At 52.6% G+C, this 21,254-nt stretch overlaps 1 protein-coding gene across 1 annotated transcript in view; it reads right to left on the reverse strand.

Moving 5' to 3' along the window:
• BMP7 (bone morphogenetic protein 7) overlaps positions 1 to 11,527 on the reverse strand; it is a 75,652-nt gene extending 64,125 nt beyond the window's left edge. The window contains exon 1 of the mRNA XM_039864679.1: positions 10,591 to 11,527. Within this exon, the coding sequence (XP_039720613.1) occupies positions 10,591 to 11,008 (418 nt within the window). The 5' untranslated portion in view covers positions 11,009 to 11,527. The remainder of the gene's footprint in view (positions 1 to 10,590) is intronic.
• Positions 11,528 to 21,254: the final 9,727 nt, after the last annotated feature.

Raw genomic sequence — 21,254 nt, forward strand, 5'->3', positions numbered from 1 at the left:
TTATACTGGGCTTCTTATAAACAGGCGGAGAGTTTTAAAGGCCTCCGTGCACTGCCGAGTGGGGCTTGCTGGCTGAGGCCCCGTCGTGTAGGTGGCTCTGTATGCTGATACATTGGCCTTTGGGGTGTGGTACCATGAACATACCCAAAGACTGGCCCTCCGGGGCCCAAGCTTTGGAAACAGCGACTCCACCAACAGCCACCTCTCCTAGTCCCCAGTAGGAGATTTTTCAGGTTCACTGGGACTTGGAAAAGTGTAACCACAGAGAATGCAGATAAAGATGTAACAAATATCCGGGGGACCCACAACTAAATTAACAAGAATTAAGATAGTGGTCGCTTTTTTTTTCCTAAATAAAACTTTCATTTTAGAATGACTTTAGATTTACAGAAAAGCTACAAAGATAGAAGAGTTCTCCCGCACCCCAACCCAGCTTCCGCCAAGGGGACTGACATATTCCGTAACCACGGGACACTTGTCAAAACTACGAAATTAACATCAGTGTGCTACTATTAACCAAACTCCAGATTTTTTTCAGATTGCCCCAATTTTTCCACTGATATCCTTGTTCTGTTCCAGGATCCAAGCCAGGATACCACCCTGCACTTCCTAATGGCTTCTTATTGTTAAAAGAGCAAACGACAGGAACGACTGGAGTTTATTTAAAATTTCTCCCCACTCCCACCCCTTGCCTGCCTCCACCATGTTTCCAAGCTGTTGCTACATGTGTAAGAACCCACAGAGCGTATACAGTATTATCTGGTGTCCTTGTGCATGTGTTTTCAGTGACAAATGGGGGCATCCTAGACATCCTTCTGCCACTAGCTCTCTCCTTCTTGACATTCTGTTTTGCGTCTATGTTGCTACATAAAGAAGTCATCCTTGTATCCCCTTCCGGTTTATTACAAATGTATAAAACACTGATTACCAAAGTATTTCTCCAATCCACTGCTCCTGGACATTCAGACTGCTAGTGAGTTTACGCTACCACAAACAATATGCAATATTTGCTTTGGTACATGTGGTAAACACCACCCCATGGCCTTTGCTATACAATGTCTTAAGCAGGATGGATAATGAAAAGGAAAGTCGTAAGCGACTTAACTTTATCTTACTCTTCAGAGCACCTACCCACAAAGTCAAGGTCAAGGGCTCAGCACCACTTGCTTTGGTGGTCTCAACACCACGCCCCCTACGCCATTCGCATACCCCACGGGGCCAGGAGGAAAAAGTGGACGGCTTTACGTTCACCAAGAGCTGGATCCAAATGCCAACCCCACCACTTCCCGGCTCTGCAAGTTCGGGTCCCTTCCGTTTCCTCGACCCGAAAACGAGAACGGTACTACCTGCCCTGTAGGATGCGGAGCGAACTAAAAGGAGCCTGATAAAGCTGTCAGAAACCCATTACCGCAGGAGAAGGATCACCCCGCCACCCTCCCACTTTATTACTACTGTTTCCTTCAGCAGTGCGTTTAGATGATGAAGGAGTCTCTGAATTCAGTTTCTGGATCCAGCCACGCACGATCCTGCCCAGAGTAGGAAGGCCTCTGAGGCCCGGGAAGAAAGAGCCGTTCTCACAGTCAGGGCAAGACTTCATGACAAGGCAATGACCTGCACAGCCCAGAGACACGCCAGCCAGGATGAGCGCCTCTTGAGCTGGGACCAGTCGGGCTCCTTAATTCTCTGGGTAGTGAACCGGACTAAAGCTGGAGCTCGCTTTTGCTGAAAGACAAGTCCTAAAGAGGCGAGTCATTTTACAAGTGGGAATGGAGAGAAGTGGTTATTCTTGTTGAACCACGTGAATACCTCAGTGATACGGAAGCATCTAGAAACACCGGTCTCCCAAATGGGGTGCAAGCATTTGGGGGAGGCGAGAGGGATCCATCGGGATACAGGGGGTAAATATTACAACTACGGTGAAGTGAATTTCCAGAACCGACGGACACCGGGGGAGGACATTTACTAGCCGAGCTCCGACGACGATCTCTGCTTAACCGCACGATGAGACGAAGAAATACAGATCTTGTTTCAGAAACGCGGCCAACAATTCACTTGTTCCGTCTCCTTTGCGTCACCTTGCGAGACAGGCTTCGCCTCCGACAGCGCGGCAGTCACCGGTGCCATTTCCCAGAGTCGCTCTGGTGCTCCCCTTTCCGAGTGGGAGAACTGTAATTGCCTGACCACCCTGGGTCAGGTTTGGGCATGTGACTAGTGCTGACCAATGAAATCTGAGTGGAAGTGCCAGGTCACTTCCAGGTGGAAATTTTAAAAGTCCTTGTGCCCGTCACATTGTCTTTCTCCTCTGGAGCAATAATTGGTGACATTCAAAAGGGTGCCAGCTCCATCGGCCTGGGGATCTGAGCACCCTCTCACCGGCCAGTGTGCGGAGCCCCCTACCAACTTAGGATGGAGCCGTAACTTCATCTAAGAGACGGGAGACGTACTGAATTTTGACCAACTGAGATCGTGGAGTTCTTTATACTGCATGATAACTTCATTTATGCAGACTAGACAGATGAACGCTCAAGATCATCAAAATTTAGGACCAGATTTTTAGCTCACTGAATCCAAACTGCTGAACCATGATGTTGAAAGATTAGATTCCATCACACTGAAAATTTTAGTGACAGCAAAACTAGTTTAAATTGTCTCATTAATTAAAATTAAAATCTTTTTATCGACAATGATAAATCAGATAAAATGTGTATGAGTGAACATGAGAATTGTGTATCGTTTTTACCTTTGCCTCCTACTTAAGTTTCTGTTTTAGTCTTTGTCTTATAAAGTACGAACGATCCTAAAACAGTCAGAGTTACACGATTTACCTCTCTTTAGGGTGTGTGCTCGAAAATTGATTGTGGAGTTGCAAGATTAAAAAACATTTAGAAGACACGGCCTAGAACATTCTTCGCCTCATCCATGCACACAAACAGCCAAAGTCTGAGCACCGTCTACGCCGCGAGAATTCTGCAAGGTGAGAGAGTAACGATGCCTGAAGAAACGGGCCAGAAAAAAGACCTTTATCAAAGACCAAAACATGAGCTGTGCGAACCACAGGGGGACTCGCCTGTCTTTGTGTGTGTTGCTGAATTGCTGGGCAGATCAGCACTGGGAACATTACAGGACCCTCGGAGGCCAAGTGTCATGCTAAGTGCTTAGGAGTTTTGTATTTTTTTTTCCTTCAAACTACATGAAAGCAAGAGAGAGACTGGCATTACAAGACAGTACAGGCCTAACTCCAATGCTTAAAAAACATGCAAGTCCTCGATTTTGGAAACAGTGCAAGTTTTTATTCACAGCCAAATTTAATTAAGCCAGACAACAAAAGATGGAAACTTGAAAGCTACTCTGGGGAGATAAAGATGTGAAAGAAGAACACGTGACCTCAAAGATGCAGGGAAACTTAATACTCGCGAAGTCAGATTTTTCAAGCAGTACAGAAAGAGCTGGAGGGAATTTATGGGAAGCCTCGAGTGAGAAAGCCCACCCCTCGTCTCAGGCCCTGGGACGTCCTCCGTCCTCCAAGTCCCCTGGTCTCCAAAGGCTTCTAAGGGCACTGAATCCCCACAGGGCTTTGTTGCAGCCCAACTGCAGCTGGAGTGGGGGGGGGCGGTCTTGCACCTGCTCCAATAAAAAGTGGGGACGTTGTACCGGTCTGTTAATGAATGCTTTGGGCTTGTCACTCCCTTGAAGGAAAAGACAATTTGTACTTTGACCATCTTCCAGAAAGGGGTGGGAAGAAATACTTCAGTAATGCGATTTTTTAAAATTAAAACTTTTTTATTTTGGAATAATTTTTGATTTAGAGAAAAGTTGCAAGATTAGTACAGAGAGTTCCTGTATAGCCCTCGTTCAAGTTTCAGTTTTCCGAGCAGTAAGAATTTTAAATAACCACGGATGCTAAAAGCAAGACAAAGAGGTAGCATTATACTCTCCTCACCCTCCAATGAGTGTGGCGCGCTCATTCGAACCTCACCGATCTCCGAAAGGAGAGGGAAATGCACGCGCACGCGAGCGCACATACTTGGGGACATTTTCTTGACATCTTTCAAACAACACGGGTGGCTTAATCTCAGCATTCTAAGATTAAGAACTGAAAAACTGCAGTTTGGATTAATATACCAAAGTGGACAATGATCTGGACATCGCAGTAAAAACAAGAACTACCAATTATTGCACACCTACTGTGTGCAAGACTCCGCGCGTATGTGACACGAGTTTGTCTTCGTGAGGATCTGCGGAGGAAGGGATTATTATTCAGCTTTTTGAAACGAGGAAACCAACCCAGAGATGTTGAGTAACTTGCTCAAGGTCAGCCAATATGCAACCCTAGTGGAAACAGACACATGGGTTTAAGCTGTGTCTAAAGAGAATCACTGTGGATGCCGTGCTATTCTCCCCTGCCAAGTCACACCCTCTGCTGTCACCGAGGACTTCCGTTACACGGCAGTGAAGCCCCCAACCCCCCACTCCATATATCATCCAGAATTAGCTGCAAAGTGTCAGGAAACTTGGCCGGGCAGCCCCAAGCATCGGCGAGGGCTGGAAGCCTTCACTGTGAAGCCCTTTATAGAAAGCCGCGGTTGGCAGCCCCGCTCCTGCATGGGAACAAATTAACATTGGCATTCGAAACGCAGGAAAGGAAGGAAATTGGAAACACAGTTTATACTTGGCCAGCCCTTTGAAATACTGTACCATGCTACCGACATCAATTAATGAAAAGCAGGGGTGTGCTGAGAGGCTCTGGTTTGGAAATGCATTAACACACGTTAAACATGTTTGTACAGGAACTAGATTATAAGCACCCTGGCTCCAAAACAATAAAGCAATTACCCTGAAACTGGTGCTCTCTGAGTTGTCATTAATTCAATCCACTCCACGCGGATCAGCAAAGGCTTTGCACGGCTCCCAACAATGCCTTCCGACCCAAATGTTGAAAGGACAGCATCGCACATGCTACTCGGAGTTTCCCATAAGTAAGTGTCAAACTTCATGCGCTCCTAATGTCCCCCCGAATCATAAACACCCCGCTTTGGGGAGGGGAGACTACACAGCGGCGGCCCTGGGATTCATTGGCACTGCCATTTCACACTGGGTTCGTGCAATTTTTCGCCGGGGAGGTGAACTATGAAATATCTGCTCCGTATTAAGAAATACCAAGTCACATTTTTGTCAGATATTATTTGTCAAATGCCATTTTCTGTAAAACCCAGAATTCATTTGCAGCCGAACACACAGCACACACGGGACGGTTCGCATGACAGCCACGATCACGCACGGGCCGGTGTGCAGTGAGAGAACCCCTTCCTCTGTAAACCGCGAACGCACACGGCTGAGCCCCGGGATGAATACAGCGCTGTGCCTCGAGCCGCCTGCGCGGAGGACCCAGGCCGCTGGGAGAACAGACTCGGAACAACCGGACAGGCGGGCGTCCGCTTCACAGTTTCATGAGAACGCCGAAGAGGAGATGTGACGTGATGTGAGCGAATCTCAACGTTTCTGGCGGGCAAGGAAAGAATCGGCTCGTTTCTTGAAAGACTGGCATCCCCGGGCACGTCACCCACACCGACACCCACCTGCGTCCGGCATCCACGGTCCAGGCGACAAACGTCACCGACGCAGCCGCCCTGCATCCTCGCCCTGGTGACATCACCCTGCAACTCCAAGTCAATCTGGGATCCATCACGTCGGAGCAATTTGGGTGTGTAAAGCTAAATGTGTTATCATTTTCACCACAAATTAACAGTTTCTATGTAAATATTGGTATTTCCTCACCCCATGAAGGCGAGAGGAGGCAAATGGCACCGGCACATTTGATTTAAACTAATTAAAAGCAGAGGGTCATGCAATTCAATATATTGATTTTACCAGTGGGACTTAAATCTTTTATAATAAGTGTACACAGCTGTGGTGCTCCCCGCCCCCCCCGCCCGCACCACGCTTTAAAGGCTAATCCTCACATTCCTTCTGACAATAACATGACAGGTCCCACACATCCCTGCCTGTGCCCTAACCCCTGGTGACACTGCCAGAGTGCATTAAGGCGAAGCATTGTAGCGACTTGCCAAAAAAAACCCCAGTGTGCCGACAGCCCCCAGCCAGGCCCGAAGAGCGATTGCAAAAAAGTTAACGTGGCCAGCCATTTGGTGCAGAAGACGCTCCATTCGAAATATTCAGCTGGTTAAATGGACGGGCAGGCTGGGGAAGGGTGGGGACTGGGGCAGTGTTAGGACACTCTGATTCCTGCGATGGGCCAAATATGACCTTACCCAATAGGAGGAGAAAAAAAAAAGATATTAAAGCGATAGGGGTGATCAATCAACTTAGAAGGGACTCTCCCTGGAATGAAGTCATCACTTGTCTCCGAGTTCGGTGGACATGTGACATGCGCTCACATCGCAGGCATTCCGGTGGGCAGAGAGCGCACCCCAGCTGTGTTTATTTCGGCAGAGGCTTCAGAGCCTGCTACCCTAGGTAAGGCCCCGAACCGGAGCTCGCGAGAGCTGCATCCCAGAAGCAGCTCCTTCTCCACGCATTCAGAGAACCGTTCCTTTACTGCCCTGAAATCGATTTTTCTCTGGGCCGCCTCCCTTACTACCCCTTTGATGGGTCGCTCCCCAACTGAATGACGAGCCTGGAATAAAAACACCAAAAAGAGCCACCCGAGCTGGCATCCAGGGCTCGGCCTTCACCTCCTTTGGTTCCAGGAGAGAAATACAAAGATCATAAAAGTTCAAATCTGGGTCACATATATCCTTGGGAGAAGGAGGGAGAAGATCTTTGATTTATAGAAGCAGGAAAATGAGGTTTAAAAGAAGTGATTTTGAAAGGGTTACTAAAAACACAGCTGTTGGTGCACTCCTATAGCGAAGGCACTCTGCAGAAAGCAAGCAAGAAGGGGGAAAGCCTGTGTGACATCTATATTAACCTCTGGCTGCTTACCAGTGAGAGCCGGCGCTCCGAGTGCTGGAATGTGGAACAGCCCCTTCCAAAGCTTAACACAAGCCAGGTTACAGCTGCAAATGCCTGCAGCCCATGCTCCCTTCGTGGAGCACTCCCTGAAGGAAATTTTTAAACTGTAACAGAATCTTTTTCTAATACTCTACAGTGGTAGGGCCTGTTCTTAAGGGGCAAAAGGAGAGATCTTAATGCCAAACACTTGTCAACAAAAAGGATAGCCAGATGGTAAAGGAAAAGTCACATAGCGAGGCCCCTCGCTGCCTCTTCAGCTGCATTCACAAAAGCCACTTTTATACACAGAGGCCAATAATGATAGGTTTCCAACTTTCTCTTTTTTTTAATTTGGCTTTGAAGATTAAACAAATTTGGTTCCTTCATAGCCCGGACCAGAGATAAACATGCACCGCACGCCCCTAATGCCAGCCGGCTTCTTTAGAAGATTCCACAAGAAACTGCTGAATTTCCTGAAGAAAGAACTGTGGGGAGCTATGCCCGGGTCCCGGTCCGTAGGAGTCACAGTGCCTGGGAGCTATTTAAGAGAGGATAGCCTGCTTTGAATTCTAAAAAATTAAGTCTATCCAGCAGAGTCCAGGGCTTGTTAATCCAAACCAGTTTACAAATCTCGCCATTGAACTTAAGGGGCCCAGGCTGGGAAGGAGTGAGTCCCAGTCTGGCAGTGCGACCAGCGTTACACCAGGCTTTACTGTGCAGGCTGGCCTTCGTCATAAGCTGCGGTCTGAAGCCCTCATCGTCAGCACCTGGTTTTGTCATAAATTCTCCTCTAGGTCTCTCTCTAGTTTAGATCCCGCTCAGCCTGGCAAAAAGCTTGACTTCTGAGAAGAACTTATAGGAATAAAAACCAGTTTGGCTGCAGACAGAAGGAAGAATAACGTACCAGGTCTGCAAAAGAATTCAGACAGAGGTCTCCCAAGCACTGCAGGACAGCGGCGGTCTGCAGTGGAGGGATGAGGGGCCAGTGGACAAAGTTGGCCTCCCCTCAAGATCTCCATCAGAGGCCCTCCAGAGTCCCCCCAGGTCCCCTGCACGCTAACGAGTAATGGTTCGATATGGACAAGTGACATTTTCCTACTCTTAAAGTGTCAGAATAACTCCTTTAGAAAACTTAGTATACTACAGATCAATATGATCTGCAACCCAAGGAAAAATCATGTGCCTTATCAGCAAACTCACTTCCAGGCACGTCTCCTACACGTCCCCCTCCAATCCCACTGCCACCCTCAGGGCCCTCCTGGGGAAAAATTCCGGGACCATGACCGAATGGAAGGCACAGGTGGTTTATTGGTTCATTCCCGTGCTGAGCAGAAATAGGTCAACCTTAGAAGCTTCTACAGAAGAGTCTTGCCAAACTGCAGTCCAGGTCTTCACCCAACTAATTACCTTGAGTTTTAGGGACAGAGAGAGAAAGAAACAAGGTCAGTGCACTCTGTTAAAAGCCACTCTGCCATCTAATTTGGAGTGATGTTGCAGAAAGCAAGACCTGAGGAAGCCAGGGCTGCCCCACAAAGCCCAAAGCCAGCCCTGACTAAGAGGCTCAGACAAGCCGGTCTTTGTCCTTTCGAGATGAAAGAAATGGGACTAACGGGGTTGAAAGGTGTGTGTGCAGCCAGAGGAGGAAAAGCGCCCAGCTGTGGCCTTCCCAGACAAGTCCCAGCTTGCTCCCAGCACCAAGGGGGAGCAAACAGCCCTGCCCCGAGATTCCCAGGGGCACCAGGCTGGCAACTCAGCCCTTCTCCAGTACGGGGAGCCCTGCGTCTGGCCCCGCCATTGGTCCATGAACAGCGGGGCGCCTTCTGGACGGGATATGCAGAGCCTTCCACGGAAGCCGGGGGCTCACGAATACCTTCTTAATGACCTCGGCCAAGCTCTGAAGGCGGCCACTGGGCCCGGCTGCACTCACAGGGAGTCACGGGTACCCAACAGGGCAGGGTGCCATCAATTCCGGCCAGAGAAAGGCCCTGGTTAACGCCAGCTTCAGGACAGCTACAGAGCTCTGGGCCGCCAGAGCTTTAATTTACTTATTTATATGTATGGATTTGGAATTTTTCTTTAGTTTCTGGTATGGGTCATAAATGCACATGGTAAAAAAAAAAAAAAATCACACACAAGTGCAGGCAATGAAAGATCAGACCCCACTCCCTCAGCCCCAGCCCCGGCCCCGCCCGGTCTCCCGTAAAATCCACCTCCAGTTTCAGCGTCTTCCTCCAGTGGGGAAGGGATGGCATACAAGCACCTACCTAACCTCGCTGATCTGCACCTTGCTCTTTCCCACCTCGGACATCGTGGAGATTGTTCTGAATCAGGACAATCTAACAGGCTGCTTCGTATAATTTAAACTTTCTTGAGGTTGTTTTGGCATCTACACCTCCCACCCCTTGCTCGCTGAAACTCGTTTCACTATTTGATTTTTGGCTATTAGTAAGGACAGACAATGGCCTCCCGGGAACTCTGGGGACCTTATCTGGAGCGGGAAGCATTGCGGTCGATCCTGGCTTCCCTGAGCCCTGCGTCCACGCCCCCCAGAGCTCCACGGGGGCCTGAGCGCCATTATCTCCATGTTGACACTCCGCCCGTGGGCGTGAGTTTGCTGTCTTGAATCTGTTAGGATTTTCGCAGCAAGTTACACATGTAGAATGAAAGCGGCTCAGGAAACAGCGCTATCGGGGCGTGTTATCTGGAAACCAAATATTTGATCATCAGCCCTACAGCGCGCTGCCGGGGGTTAGTTTGAGCAAGTCTGGTGAGTGTGCGTGCACGGATGGAAGGGGGGCCGCCGCGTCCCCGCCGCAGCCCCCGCCGCAGCCCCCGCCTCCCGTCCCCGGGGCCGCTGCGGCTCCAGTCCGGAGCTAGGTCTCCCAGCCGCCCCCGGCGGCGTCTGCTCGGAGATCCCGCGCCACCCAATCGCCAAAAGCCGTGGTTTGCGCGCCACATGTGATAAACGCTGAAAATGGATTCTGCCCGCCCGGGACCTATCATTAAATATTTAAAATAGAAAGCTCGCAATGGCAACGTTTCTTCCCCAGTTCCAGCCAGGAGAGCCGAGGGCGAGGGGGGTGCCCAGCGGCCGGGAGAGGGGCCCCGAGGCGCTCGGGGCGCGCAGCACGCTAGGGCGGGCGCACCGCGAGCGGACAGGTAGGGCTTGCCAAGGCCGGGAAGGGGGCGCGAAGCCCGCGATGCCAGAGCCAGGCAGGGCTGCGAGGGGCCCAGAAAGGGCGGGAAGGCAGCTCTGCCGAGCAGGGCCCTTTAAATCCAGGTAGCGCGGGTCGCGCCGGCCCGGCACAGCTCACATGACCGAGCCCCGCGCTTTGAACTGAGCCGCGGCCGGCCCCCGAGCCTGCGGCCCCAGAGGTGCGGCTGGCAGCTTAACCCAGAGGGGCCCACCCTCCCCCAAACTCCAACAGGCCAAATTAGCCTTGTTTGCCCTACCTGGGGCGCGCACAGCTTGGGGTCCACTGGGACCGGGGGTAGGAGACCCACGGCCAGGCACTACGGTTTTGCAAACGGCCGAAGTAGAAAGATGGGCGGGCTGGATGTAAGAAGCGGTCCCCTCCTCCCTGTTCCAAAGCGCCTCCTGGCCGAGACGGTCACCCCCTTCCTCCTGCCCTCACTCACCGAGGTTGACGAAGCTCATGACCATGTCGGCGTCGGTGAGGAAGTGGCTATCTTGCAGGCTGGCCAGAGGGGGGCCCTGGGTGCTGAAGACCGCCTTGTAAGGGTAGGAGAAGCCCTGGCCGTCGGGCCCGCTGCCCTCCTCCACCGCCATGGCATTGTACAAGTCCAGCATGAACATGGGCGCCGAGTTGTGCTTGCCCTGGAGGTGGGGGCGCGGGCGATGGGGCAAGCCCAAGATGGAGAGGATCTCGCGCTGCATCTCCCGCCTCTCCTGGCTGCGGAGGCGCCGGTGAATGAAGCTCGAGTGCACCTCGTTGTCCAGGCTGAAGTCGGCCAGGGCGGAGCGCAGCAGGAACAGGGGCGCCCAGAGCGCCACGAAGCTGTGGGGCGCCGCGGCGCGCAGTGAGCGCACGTGCATCGCGCCGGCTCTACGCGCGACCCGGACTCCGGGCACCCGGCGCCGGGGCCCGCGCCGCCCCAGGTGGCGTAGGGGGGCAGGCGGCCGTCCACGCCGCTCGGTCACTTACTGCAGACGGGCCCCGCGGCGCCCGCGCCGGACATGACCCCTCCTCGGCCGGCTGATCTCTGCCTGGACCCCCGCCCCCGGCTCCGCGTTGGCCCCGGGGCCCCTCGCCCGCACTCGTCCCGACGCACCGCCGGGCTTGGGAACCGGCTCGAGCGAGCGAGCGAGCGAGCAAGGAGGCGGGCGCGGGTGGGAGGAGCAGCCAGCAAACCCAGGAGCCGGGAGAGCGAGCGCCGGGGAGGCGGCGAGGCGGCGGGCGGGCGAGCGCTCCTTCTTCCCGCTTCTCTGGCGCTCTGGCCCTCGGGCGGCGGCGACCCACTCTCTTCTGAACGGCGGCGCCGAGAGCAGGGGCCCCGGGTCGCGCTCCAGGCCCTGCGCGCCCTTGATCTTACGAGAGGCCGCCTCGGGAGCCCCAGAGTGGTACGCGCTGGGGCCTGGGAGGAGGAGGAGGACGAGGAGGAGGACGGGCTTCCAGGGGCCCCTCCCGCGCCCGCGGCCTCCCACCTGCCCTCGGCCCCGCCCTCCCCCCAGCTGCGCCCAATGGGTTCATTCATTCCTTCTAGTGCGCTCTACAAATATTTACCGAGTGCCCACAAGGTGCCCACCGCCGAACTGTGCGCCGGGGGCGGAAGGGGGGGATGCGGTGGGAGGAATCCGAGCCGGCCCCACCCTCCCGGGACGCGCAGTCCGGACAGACAGGGAAGGAGGCCCGAGCCGACTCGTGGGATTTGGCCGCGGTGGAAGAAGCTGGGCGAGTTCGAAGGGTGCGCGGAGATCCGAGAAGGCTTCCCAGAAGAGTTGACCCCCGGCCCCTCTTGTCGCTCGGCCCCTCCCTTTTACTCCAGCTACCGTGACCCCTCTGTGCCTCTCCAACTCGTCCCCAGCTTGTCTTCGCACTTGCCATTCCCTCTACCTGGAACTCTCTCCCCTCTCTTAACCCCTACCCCATTACCGTCACCGGCGCCTAGGCTGGCCAACCCTCCATCTCCGGGTGCCACTCCGGTGCCACTTCCTCCCAGAGACCTTGCCAGACCAGCACAGCTAAGGTCACTTCCCTGCCTCATCCCCCCACACACGTTTTATTTTCCGTAACTCGTCTCACCATCTGGAATTACTGTTTGCGTTATTAGGGCTTTCTTTATTGTCTTGTCTCCCCCACTAGACGTGGAATGCCCTGGGGGCGCAGGCTGGTGCTCTTCTCAGTCGCCCTGTGCGGGGGGGCCTGGAAGCCACTGTGGCTGAACAGTCATTGGTGAATGAATGAATGAAATTGAGTGCGCGGGGTAAGTCCTCCCACCTTCTTCTCTTTTGGACCCGTTTATTTCCCGCCCCGCCTCAGCCCCACCGCTGTTTGACCTTCCCCTACAGCCCCGCCAGGCATCCAGTTTACATCCAGGTCACCTCCAAGGGTCTGTGCCAGGGACCTCACTGGACAGACAGTGGCTCCTGGCCTCCCATCCTTCCTCCCTTCATTCGTTCATCCCACAAATGATAGTGACCACACAGGGCATGGACACAGGGTCCCCAGACAGCTCGGAACCTGCTGTGGGACCTTAAGTGAATTACTGTTCTTCGGAGCCTTGGTTTCTTCATCTGTAAATATGGGATCAAAATGACACTTTGCCCAGAGTGACAGTAAGGACCGTGGGGTAAAAAGTTCGGCCATGCCTCCTTCCCCTCTTGGGGCTGCCCCCACAGAGGCAAACCCACAAACCAGTGGTTCCCAAGAGGGGGGCTAGACTGAGTGTCAGCATAGGCATCTGGGATGAAACTTGAGGGCTGAATTTGGGGATGGAGTTTCCTCTGGGAGGGGTTCTGGCTAGGCCTCACCCGGGGGCCAGAGAAAGCTCCCAGAGCTGGTATGGAGGGACCTGGTCTTCTAGCGTTTCTGGAGCACAGGTGGTTCTGCCAGGTGGCCCTGTGGGGGCTTTGGACAAGATGGCAGCCTGAGGGACCACACAGGTGGAGACAGGACAGGCCAGAGGCCAGGGAGGAGAAGGAAATGCAAGGCTGCAGGTGCCAACCACTCGTTTCACGGAGGGAGGCCCTGCTGCATAGGCTCTAGACTGCGAGACAGTGCCTGGGGCTGGGCCTCTGCCCACCTGCCAGTCCAGGCTCTCTGAACGCCCCCTATACCTGCCCTTAATCCATTAACTCCTTCCTTCGACAAAGGTTGCTTGAGCACTTCCTGGGTGTCAGACAGGGTGGGCTTCATGGGTGTGTGATCCTTGTATGCGCATAGGCCCCGTACTCAAAAGGGCCCCACATTTGGCTTAATGCTCTATTGTTGCCATATTACAATTCTTGATAATCTACGAGCAAAGGGCCCCCGTTTTCATTTTGCACTGGACCCTGAAAATTATGTGGCCCATCCCAGTGCCAAGCACCATGCTGGGCTGGAGGGTGCAGCAGTGAGTAAAGCCTGCGCGATGGCCTCTGTCATGAAGCTGGCTTTCAGGCCAGGAGAGACAAAGCAAGAACCTTAAATACAGTTTGGGGGCGGGAGGGGAGGCACGCTCGTCCATCGAGTCTCTCGGGGAAGCATGCGGTGTGCTCAGCTGATGGACCCAGAGAGGGTCAAGGAGCAAAGACGGGGACAGGCGTGGCGGATGGTGGGAAACCGGCACGAGGGCTTCATGAGGAAGGCAGGGAAGTGCTGGCTGGCGTCCACCCAGGGGGGGTGCAACCTAGATCGTCGCCACGTAGGAGATGCCACTGACCTGAGTGCTGGGAGGATGAGAAAGAGAAGGCCTGCCCCCCAAAAGGCACCCCAGGCACCCCGGCAAGTGCACAGGCCCTGCAGAGGGAGGAGATGAAACCCGGCTGCCCAGAGCTGCCCCGGCCTCCTAGGCCTGGCCTTCCAGAAGCAAAGCTGCTGCGACCGCCCTGCCATCGCCAGCGCCAGCTGAGATGAAGCCAGTTGCTTCTTCCAAAGTCTAAAATGCTATTCCTCTGCAGCAGCCTCCTCTGCTTCTTAATCCACTCTCAAGTCTGGGGGAGATTTTAACCAGCAAGGGAGGCTGCAGTGGGGGCAGCAGGTATTGGTGCTAACAATTTACACAGGAAAACAACTGCTGGTCAGCATCTGCCCTGACCCCCTCAGCCATGGGAAGGCCTGAAGAAGGATTATAGTCTACCTTTCTGTGCATCTCACCTGAGCCCACCTGAGCCTGGCGCAGAGCAGGTGCTCAGTAAGTACCCACTGAATGAACAGTAATAAGCACAGCCAGTACCTAAGAGCATGGTGGACTGAGTGCTGACCGTGCTGGTGCCAGGCTAAGCATCTCCCAGACACCTCACCCCATCACCCTTCCTCTGGGATGCCATCTTTTCTCATGCAAGATGAAGAGACAACTTGCCATCAGTATCCAAGATCTGGAAGAGATAAGGTTCTCTCTGAACTCCCATGGCCCCCAGTTCAGCCATATCTTTCCCGTGATCCATGCTGGGGCAAGGGTGGGCTCTTTATTTTTCCTGCTTTCTCCCCAAAGAAGTGCCCCAAGATGGTACCAGGCCCTCAGAGAATGCTTGCTTGCTTGCTTGCTGAATAAATGAATGAATGCATGCGTATCTGCCTGAGATTACATCAGACGCAGCTCTGAGAGCTGACACCACCAGCAAAGGCTTCACAATCATTTGGAAAAAGTCTTGGGTGAGAGGCAACAGCCCGCCTGCCTGGTTTCACACTCCAGCCCTGCCACTTCCGGTTGTATACCAAGCATTTAACGTCTCTGTGCCTCAGTTCCCCTATCTGTATACTGGGGGGACTAACAGCGCCTGTCTCCTCGGGTTGCTGGGAGGATTCGGACTTCATTAAATTCACGTATAGGACTCTGCAAGGTGCCTTGGGCACAGAGAAAGCCCTTGACGAACGTTAGCTACCATCTGGATGAAAAGGAAAATATGTTAACAGGAAAGCCGCCTATGTTTAAAAATAACAACACAACATTTCACGATGGTCTGCTTTTTAACCAAGCAGAGAAAAGCAAATTTATCCTGACTCTGAGAGATTCAGCGCAGGAGCTAGCAAGCGGGAGAACAGAGCTGACGAGTGGTATGAGGCGAAAGGAAAATCCTTGCATTCTGTCCCCTCCTTGTCCCCCCGGCCTCTTCCCCCATGCCATCCGGAGCTCGCGAACTCCCCTGGGCCTATCCCATTTCACCCAGCAGCCAGCCTCCCACCCATCCACCCCCAGTTGTGGTTCCCTAAGCCCAGGCACCCAGCGCCGGACTCCCAGGCCGTAACCGGATCTGCCCCAGTCTGCTCCACACCTGGGGCCAGCTCGCCTGGATGAAAGATGGTCTGGAAATGTGAGGGGTGTTATTGTGTCTGGCCCGCCCCGGCAGTGTCCGCACCCCTCACTCGCTGGCCTCCCAGCGCTGGGCAAGTAGTTTTCATTTCATACATCATCAGTCACATCTTGCCGAAACGATTTTGACCAAGTCAGCATGTGTCTCAAAGGCAATAAAAAGAAGAAAAGAATTCTGCTGACACGCATGTTCGGGGGGAGGTAGGGACCGCATCTTCATCCGCGGAACTCTTCTTATACCATCTGCCTGGGAGGACGCTCAGCCAGCCTGGGGGCTCCCCAGGGGCACCCCGCACAGCTGAGGGAGCCTGAGGGCTGCTCCCTCCATCCACCCACCCAGCCAAGGCCTGATGACCTGGGCCTCAGACCCTGGGGAATCAGAGCCCAAGAGCCCCTCATGCGCAGGCTGGAAAATCCTTGTGTGCGAAGCGATCTGCCCTGGAGAGGAAATCATTTTAGCACGCCTGAGACGAAATGCTAATTTCCAGGCGAATCTTTCACTGCACTGGAGACAGAGACTCATTGCCTGCTCACTCTGGGGCCTTCTTTGACATTTTTTAAAACACAGCAGTAACATACTGAACAGCTTCTATCAGTCTTAAGTACACGTGGCAGTAGCCACAACTCCAAATGGAAAACACAGATAGACAGACACACACGCCCACACTCCAGAGGAAGCTGATGCCCCAGGCAGGATTCCCGGGGTCTCCCACACAGCTGGGGGGAAGCTGAGGTTTTGTTTACTACTAGAGTGGCTATTTCTTCCTTGACCGGAAGAAACCTGGTTGATTTTGCACGTTTACTACTCTTGGTTCTTTGGAGGGAGCCCTCCCCTCCTTCCCAGACGTGGTGAGAATGGCTGACTAGTCCAAAGCACTGGCCTTCCACCAGGCACCTGCTCAGACCTGCACTGCCTTAGCGCATGCCACCCTCTGACGTGGAGGGGCCCGTTCTGCTCCTCAGACCACAGAGAAGGACACTAAGGTACTGAGGGTGACTTGCTCAAAGTCACACAGCTCATCTGTGATGGAACCATTATCCACAGCCACACCTGCGGTCACAGCCCAGGCCCTTAACCACCCGCGGTGTGGTGATCTGGGCGTAGGCTGTTCCCCTTTGCTTGATGCCAAGGCAACACTTTGTCCGGACTGTGCGCACGAACCTCCAGGAAGCTGTCAAAACGCGGCTTCCCGTGCAGCCGGCCAAGCGGGGCGCCGATCTGCACATTTCCCGGGGCCCCTGGGGTGCTGGCACTGATGGTCTGAAGAGCGAGGCGCTCCGTTCCTGAAGTCGCAGCTAGCTCACGTTGTTTGAGGCACCCAACTAAAATGTAAAATTGCCAGAAGCTATTCCAAGCGACTTTTTTATTAGCACTTTACTCCTTCAAACCACCCTCTAAGATATTCATTTTATTATCCCCATTTTACGGATGAGGAAATTGAGGCTCACAACCTTGAGGGAACCTGCTCAGAGCCACACTGCTGGTGAGTGAGTGGAAAAAATCAGAATTCTAACACAGGTGGCCCGGGTCCAGGGCCTGAGTCCTTAGGCCCCGCGGCATGTCAAAGAGAAAGTTTGTCTTGGTCCTGTCTGTATCCCCCAGGGAGGCCTGGCACACAGTGGACACCCACCGGCATGGACGAACGCACAGAGCACCTCTGAGCTCCTCTTTGATTCCTCCTCTACGCACTTACGTGTCTGCAGGCAGCAGCCAGGTCACATAAACAGAGATGCACAGCCATAATGGGAGGCCAAGGAATACTTACCTTCCCCTAATCCCACTAAAGGGATCCGTGAGTAGTGACACAATGACAGATGGCCAGGGACACGGGGCCCAGATACAACAGGGAGAGGAAATGACCAGGTCCCTAGAAACCACCTTCCCATGGGTGACGTCCTCCAGGAAATTGATTCCAATGTTACCAGATAGTTCTAATTTTCAAGAGAAGCTAGAAAACTAGGTTTGTATGAGACAGCTCTTACTGTATATTCGTTGGCAAATAATTCAATTTGTTTTTTAACCATTAGACCAAAGAAAACCCATCAACCAGTCAGATTCTGTGAAACCAGTTCGTCCCTGGTCTTATAAAGGGCTCTGTTGGGTTTGGAGGATGTACCCAACCTCCCCCGACCCAAACCAAAGAATCATCAAGGTTGGTGCATTTCAAGCATTTCCACTTAATCCACTATTCAAGGAACACTGGGTGAAAGGTTGAAAAGACTGAACCAATCCCCGCTCCCAGCCAGAATCGAACCCGAACTCTTCACTTGCCTCCCTCCCTGTGTTAACACCCATTAAAAGAATTCGTTTTTTCTTTATTGCCTCCCCCTTGGGAAACGCTCACTCTAAATAGGTTAGTCCTGACTCATGCAAAAAAAAAAAAAATAATTTGGGAAGATGAACAGATTTGAGCTCATCTTACGTCTGATGCAAAGACTTCGTTAGCGTTAATGACACAGCTATCTGATGATAAGCACACTGCAGATTATCCTGAATCTTCTGGCAGCCCTGAAATTAGATGCTCCATCTCCCATTTCACAGATGAAGATATGGAGGCACAGAGGTCAAAGAACTCGGCCAAGACGACAGAGTCGAGGAAGGGAAATGCTGGCATTCGGCCCCTGGGCAACCTGATTCTGACGCCCTTATTTCTTCCAGCCACACCTCTCCATAAAGCCAGACCACAACTTTTATTTCCATAGCTCATATGATGACTGACCACTGAGTAAGGTTGCCAGATTTAGCAAATAAAAATATAATACACCCAGTTAAATTTGAATTTCAGATAAACCATGACTAATTTTTAAATATATGTCTCAAATTGTTTGGGACATACTTATACTAAAAATTAGTCATGGTTCATCTGAAATTCAAGTTTAACTGGGCACCCTCTATTTCATATCTGGCAAGTCTACACTGAGGGGCTTTTCTGGGTAAAGCAAGAAGCATCGGCTTCGTCCTGGGTTCTGCCTTATAGTCAAGTGCCCACCTCAGGGCCTTTGCACTTGCTGTCCTAGCTGCCTGGAAGGTTCATCTGCCCAAATCCACATGGCTCCCTCCTTCATTTCCTTTGAGTCTCTGCTCAAATGTCATTTCGCCACTGAAGTCTTCTCTGACCACCTTACCACAATTCACGATGTGTCCCCACCCTGCCTTCCCCATCCTTCTCGCCATTTTCTCTTTAACACTTACCACCACCTGAAATTTCATATAGTGTCATGTCTGTTGGTTTGTTGTCTCTCTCCCCCGCTGCGATGTGGGCATGGATTTTGGCCTGATTTGTTCACTACCATAGATCCCAGAATAGTGTTTAGTTTATAGTTGATACTCAACAAATATTTGCTGAATGAGCTTCCCGACAGCACGTTTTGGTTTCTGTCTGGAATACCACTTGACTCAGAATCAGGAGCTTGGATTGTCACCGGCGCCTTGTCACTGAGGCGCTGAGTGATGGCGGGCATACCCTTGGGGAGCTCATCATACAGCCCAGCCTCACTAGGTAGATCGGCTGACAAAACGGCCTTGACTTGGATACAGAGAAGAATGGCCACACGTCCAAGTGTTCAAGTGTGGTTTCCTTTTCTCCCTCAGGGGTTCATGCCCCCAGACAATGAATCCCAGGGACACAAACCCTAAAATCCAACTTTCCCCATTTTCACCTAGTGCTCAGAGTGCACGCAAGCCGTGACCCCTACCCCAACTGTATCACTCAGGCAGCAATGTAAAGCACTTCTGTGTTAAATGGAAGAAAAACGCTTTTACAGACAGCATTATCGACACAGCTAATAATCTCGGTCCCCAGGCATGTTGTCTCCATGATCCCATTTATTTTTAGGTCCGTTTTACAGATGAGGAAACTGAGGTTCAGAGACAGTAAGCAGTTTTCCCAGGATTATATTCCAGAATACAACGGAGTCAACTATGAACACAGACAGCCTGTTGTCAGCCTCTGAACCCATTTCCACACCCGTGAAGCAGGTGTCATAGTAGCGCTGCCTTGCTGGGATGTTGTTTAAAGTACTTGCATGGGCCTGGGCAGGGCAGGTGACAAACGCAGGTACACTCCTGGGACAGAGATGAATAAGCTAGAGGAGGTCACCCAAGGGCCACCATTCTAAGCTGGCCAGAGTGACCAATGCTATGGCTTAGAGTAAGACAACTAGTCGTACTTGTCACATTCACTTTCTTGGGCATCTGAAGTCGAAAATTCTGAAAAGTGAGGCATATCATTACAAAACGGGAAGAAGGCTGGGTCAGGAGGTGGAGAGGGAAGCCAGTATGGCCATCGCAGATTACGAGGGAGCCAGCATGATAAGGAATGTCAGGGCCACCGTGGGCAGTGGTACAGGTTGTGCGACGCACGCCCCTGGTCACTATTCCCACCCTAGTCCCTGAGAGTGGTGATCTGCAGAGTTGTGCAGCACACACCCTGAGTGCCTGTCGCCGGGTGCCTGTCGCCGGCAGCCCCGGGATTTTACGCACTCATTGATTCATTCGCACATGTCTATGTAGTTTCTACCATGTAACAGTCTGTCAGACTCTGAGGTGGCAGCCGTGGAAAGACAGTCGAAATCTCTTATATTCCAGTTGGGGGGGACAGATGAGAAACAAGAACGAAGACCAAGTGCCCCAGAAGAAAAGGAAGCCCAGAGAGCCTGAGAGCAGCGGGGAGCGGGGCGGGGATTCTATGATGTGACGTCAGAGGAGGAGCCAGGCATGAGACACAGAGAAGCGTGTTCCTGGCGGAGACGTCGTCACATGCAAAGGCTCCGAGCTGACCCCCACAAGGGGTCGGGCTCTCTGACCCAGAAATGCTTTTTAATTCCAGCGTTTCCCAGAGCCTGATGGTTCCCTGGGCCCAGATCCCCAGACACGGGTGTCTTTATGATGCCACCGCATTTCTTGGGGTGGCTCGAGTGGGTGTCTACTCCTTACAGCCAAACATGGGTGCTGCTGGGTCCAGACATGGGTGCTGCCGGGTGCCGGTCCACTTCCCCGGGTCCGAAGCCCAGCGTCCTCATCGGCCAAGCCCATCCCCAGCCACCTCTGAAGAGTGTTCCCCCAGTACATTATCCGCAGCTGCAAAACCAGGAAGCGTGATGTCCCCAGACATCAAAGCGGCTGCAAGGGCTGCAGTCACCTCACACCCACACCTCCTCCTGCACTGGTGTTTAGATAACAGGTCTGAGGATTTTCCTGAGGGCTCCAATGAAGGACAGAAGCCACCCATGCTCCCCACCCCCCACGGTCCCCCATGATCCCCCCATGTCTCTGGCACGCTGGCCCAGCTTTTGTTTCTGGGGTAATATCTTTTGATTCCCAAATGTCTCGTGGGAATTTGCTGGGAGTGGGAGGCGGGGGCCAGAAAAACAAAAGGATGATTTACAGAGGTTCAAAGGCTTCTTTATAACCAGAAAACTTCATTTACAGACATTTGGTTCTTTCATTTCCACTTTTGAAGGAGAGAAAATGAAATCCACTGAGTGTGGCCACACCGAGTTGTTCTTGCTTGGAGGTTAGTTCAAGGCATCTGGGACTTTCAAAAGCCTTCTTGGCATTAAGCAGTAAACAGGCCGAGCAGATAAAACCACCCTGTGTTGAAAAAGCAGGTCTGTCTCCGAGGTAGAATTTTCACAGATAAAACAATAGAACGTGACTCAGAGAAGTCATTTGTGAAAATGACCCCACGTGGACACAGGTCTCCAGCAGGAGCTGAGCCCTCCAACAGACGGGAAGGTTTAGGGGTCTAGCTAATTCTCTATGTCGGGCTTCAAGTAGCCTCCTCGAAGCCGCGTTTTCCAGATGAGTTTGATGTTGTGAACCTCACTTC

Source organism: Pteropus medius, unplaced genomic scaffold (assembly GCF_902729225.1).
Source record: "Pteropus medius unplaced genomic scaffold, Ma_sr-lr_union100, whole genome shotgun sequence".
NCBI lineage: Eukaryota > Metazoa > Chordata > Mammalia > Chiroptera > Pteropodidae > Pteropus > Pteropus medius.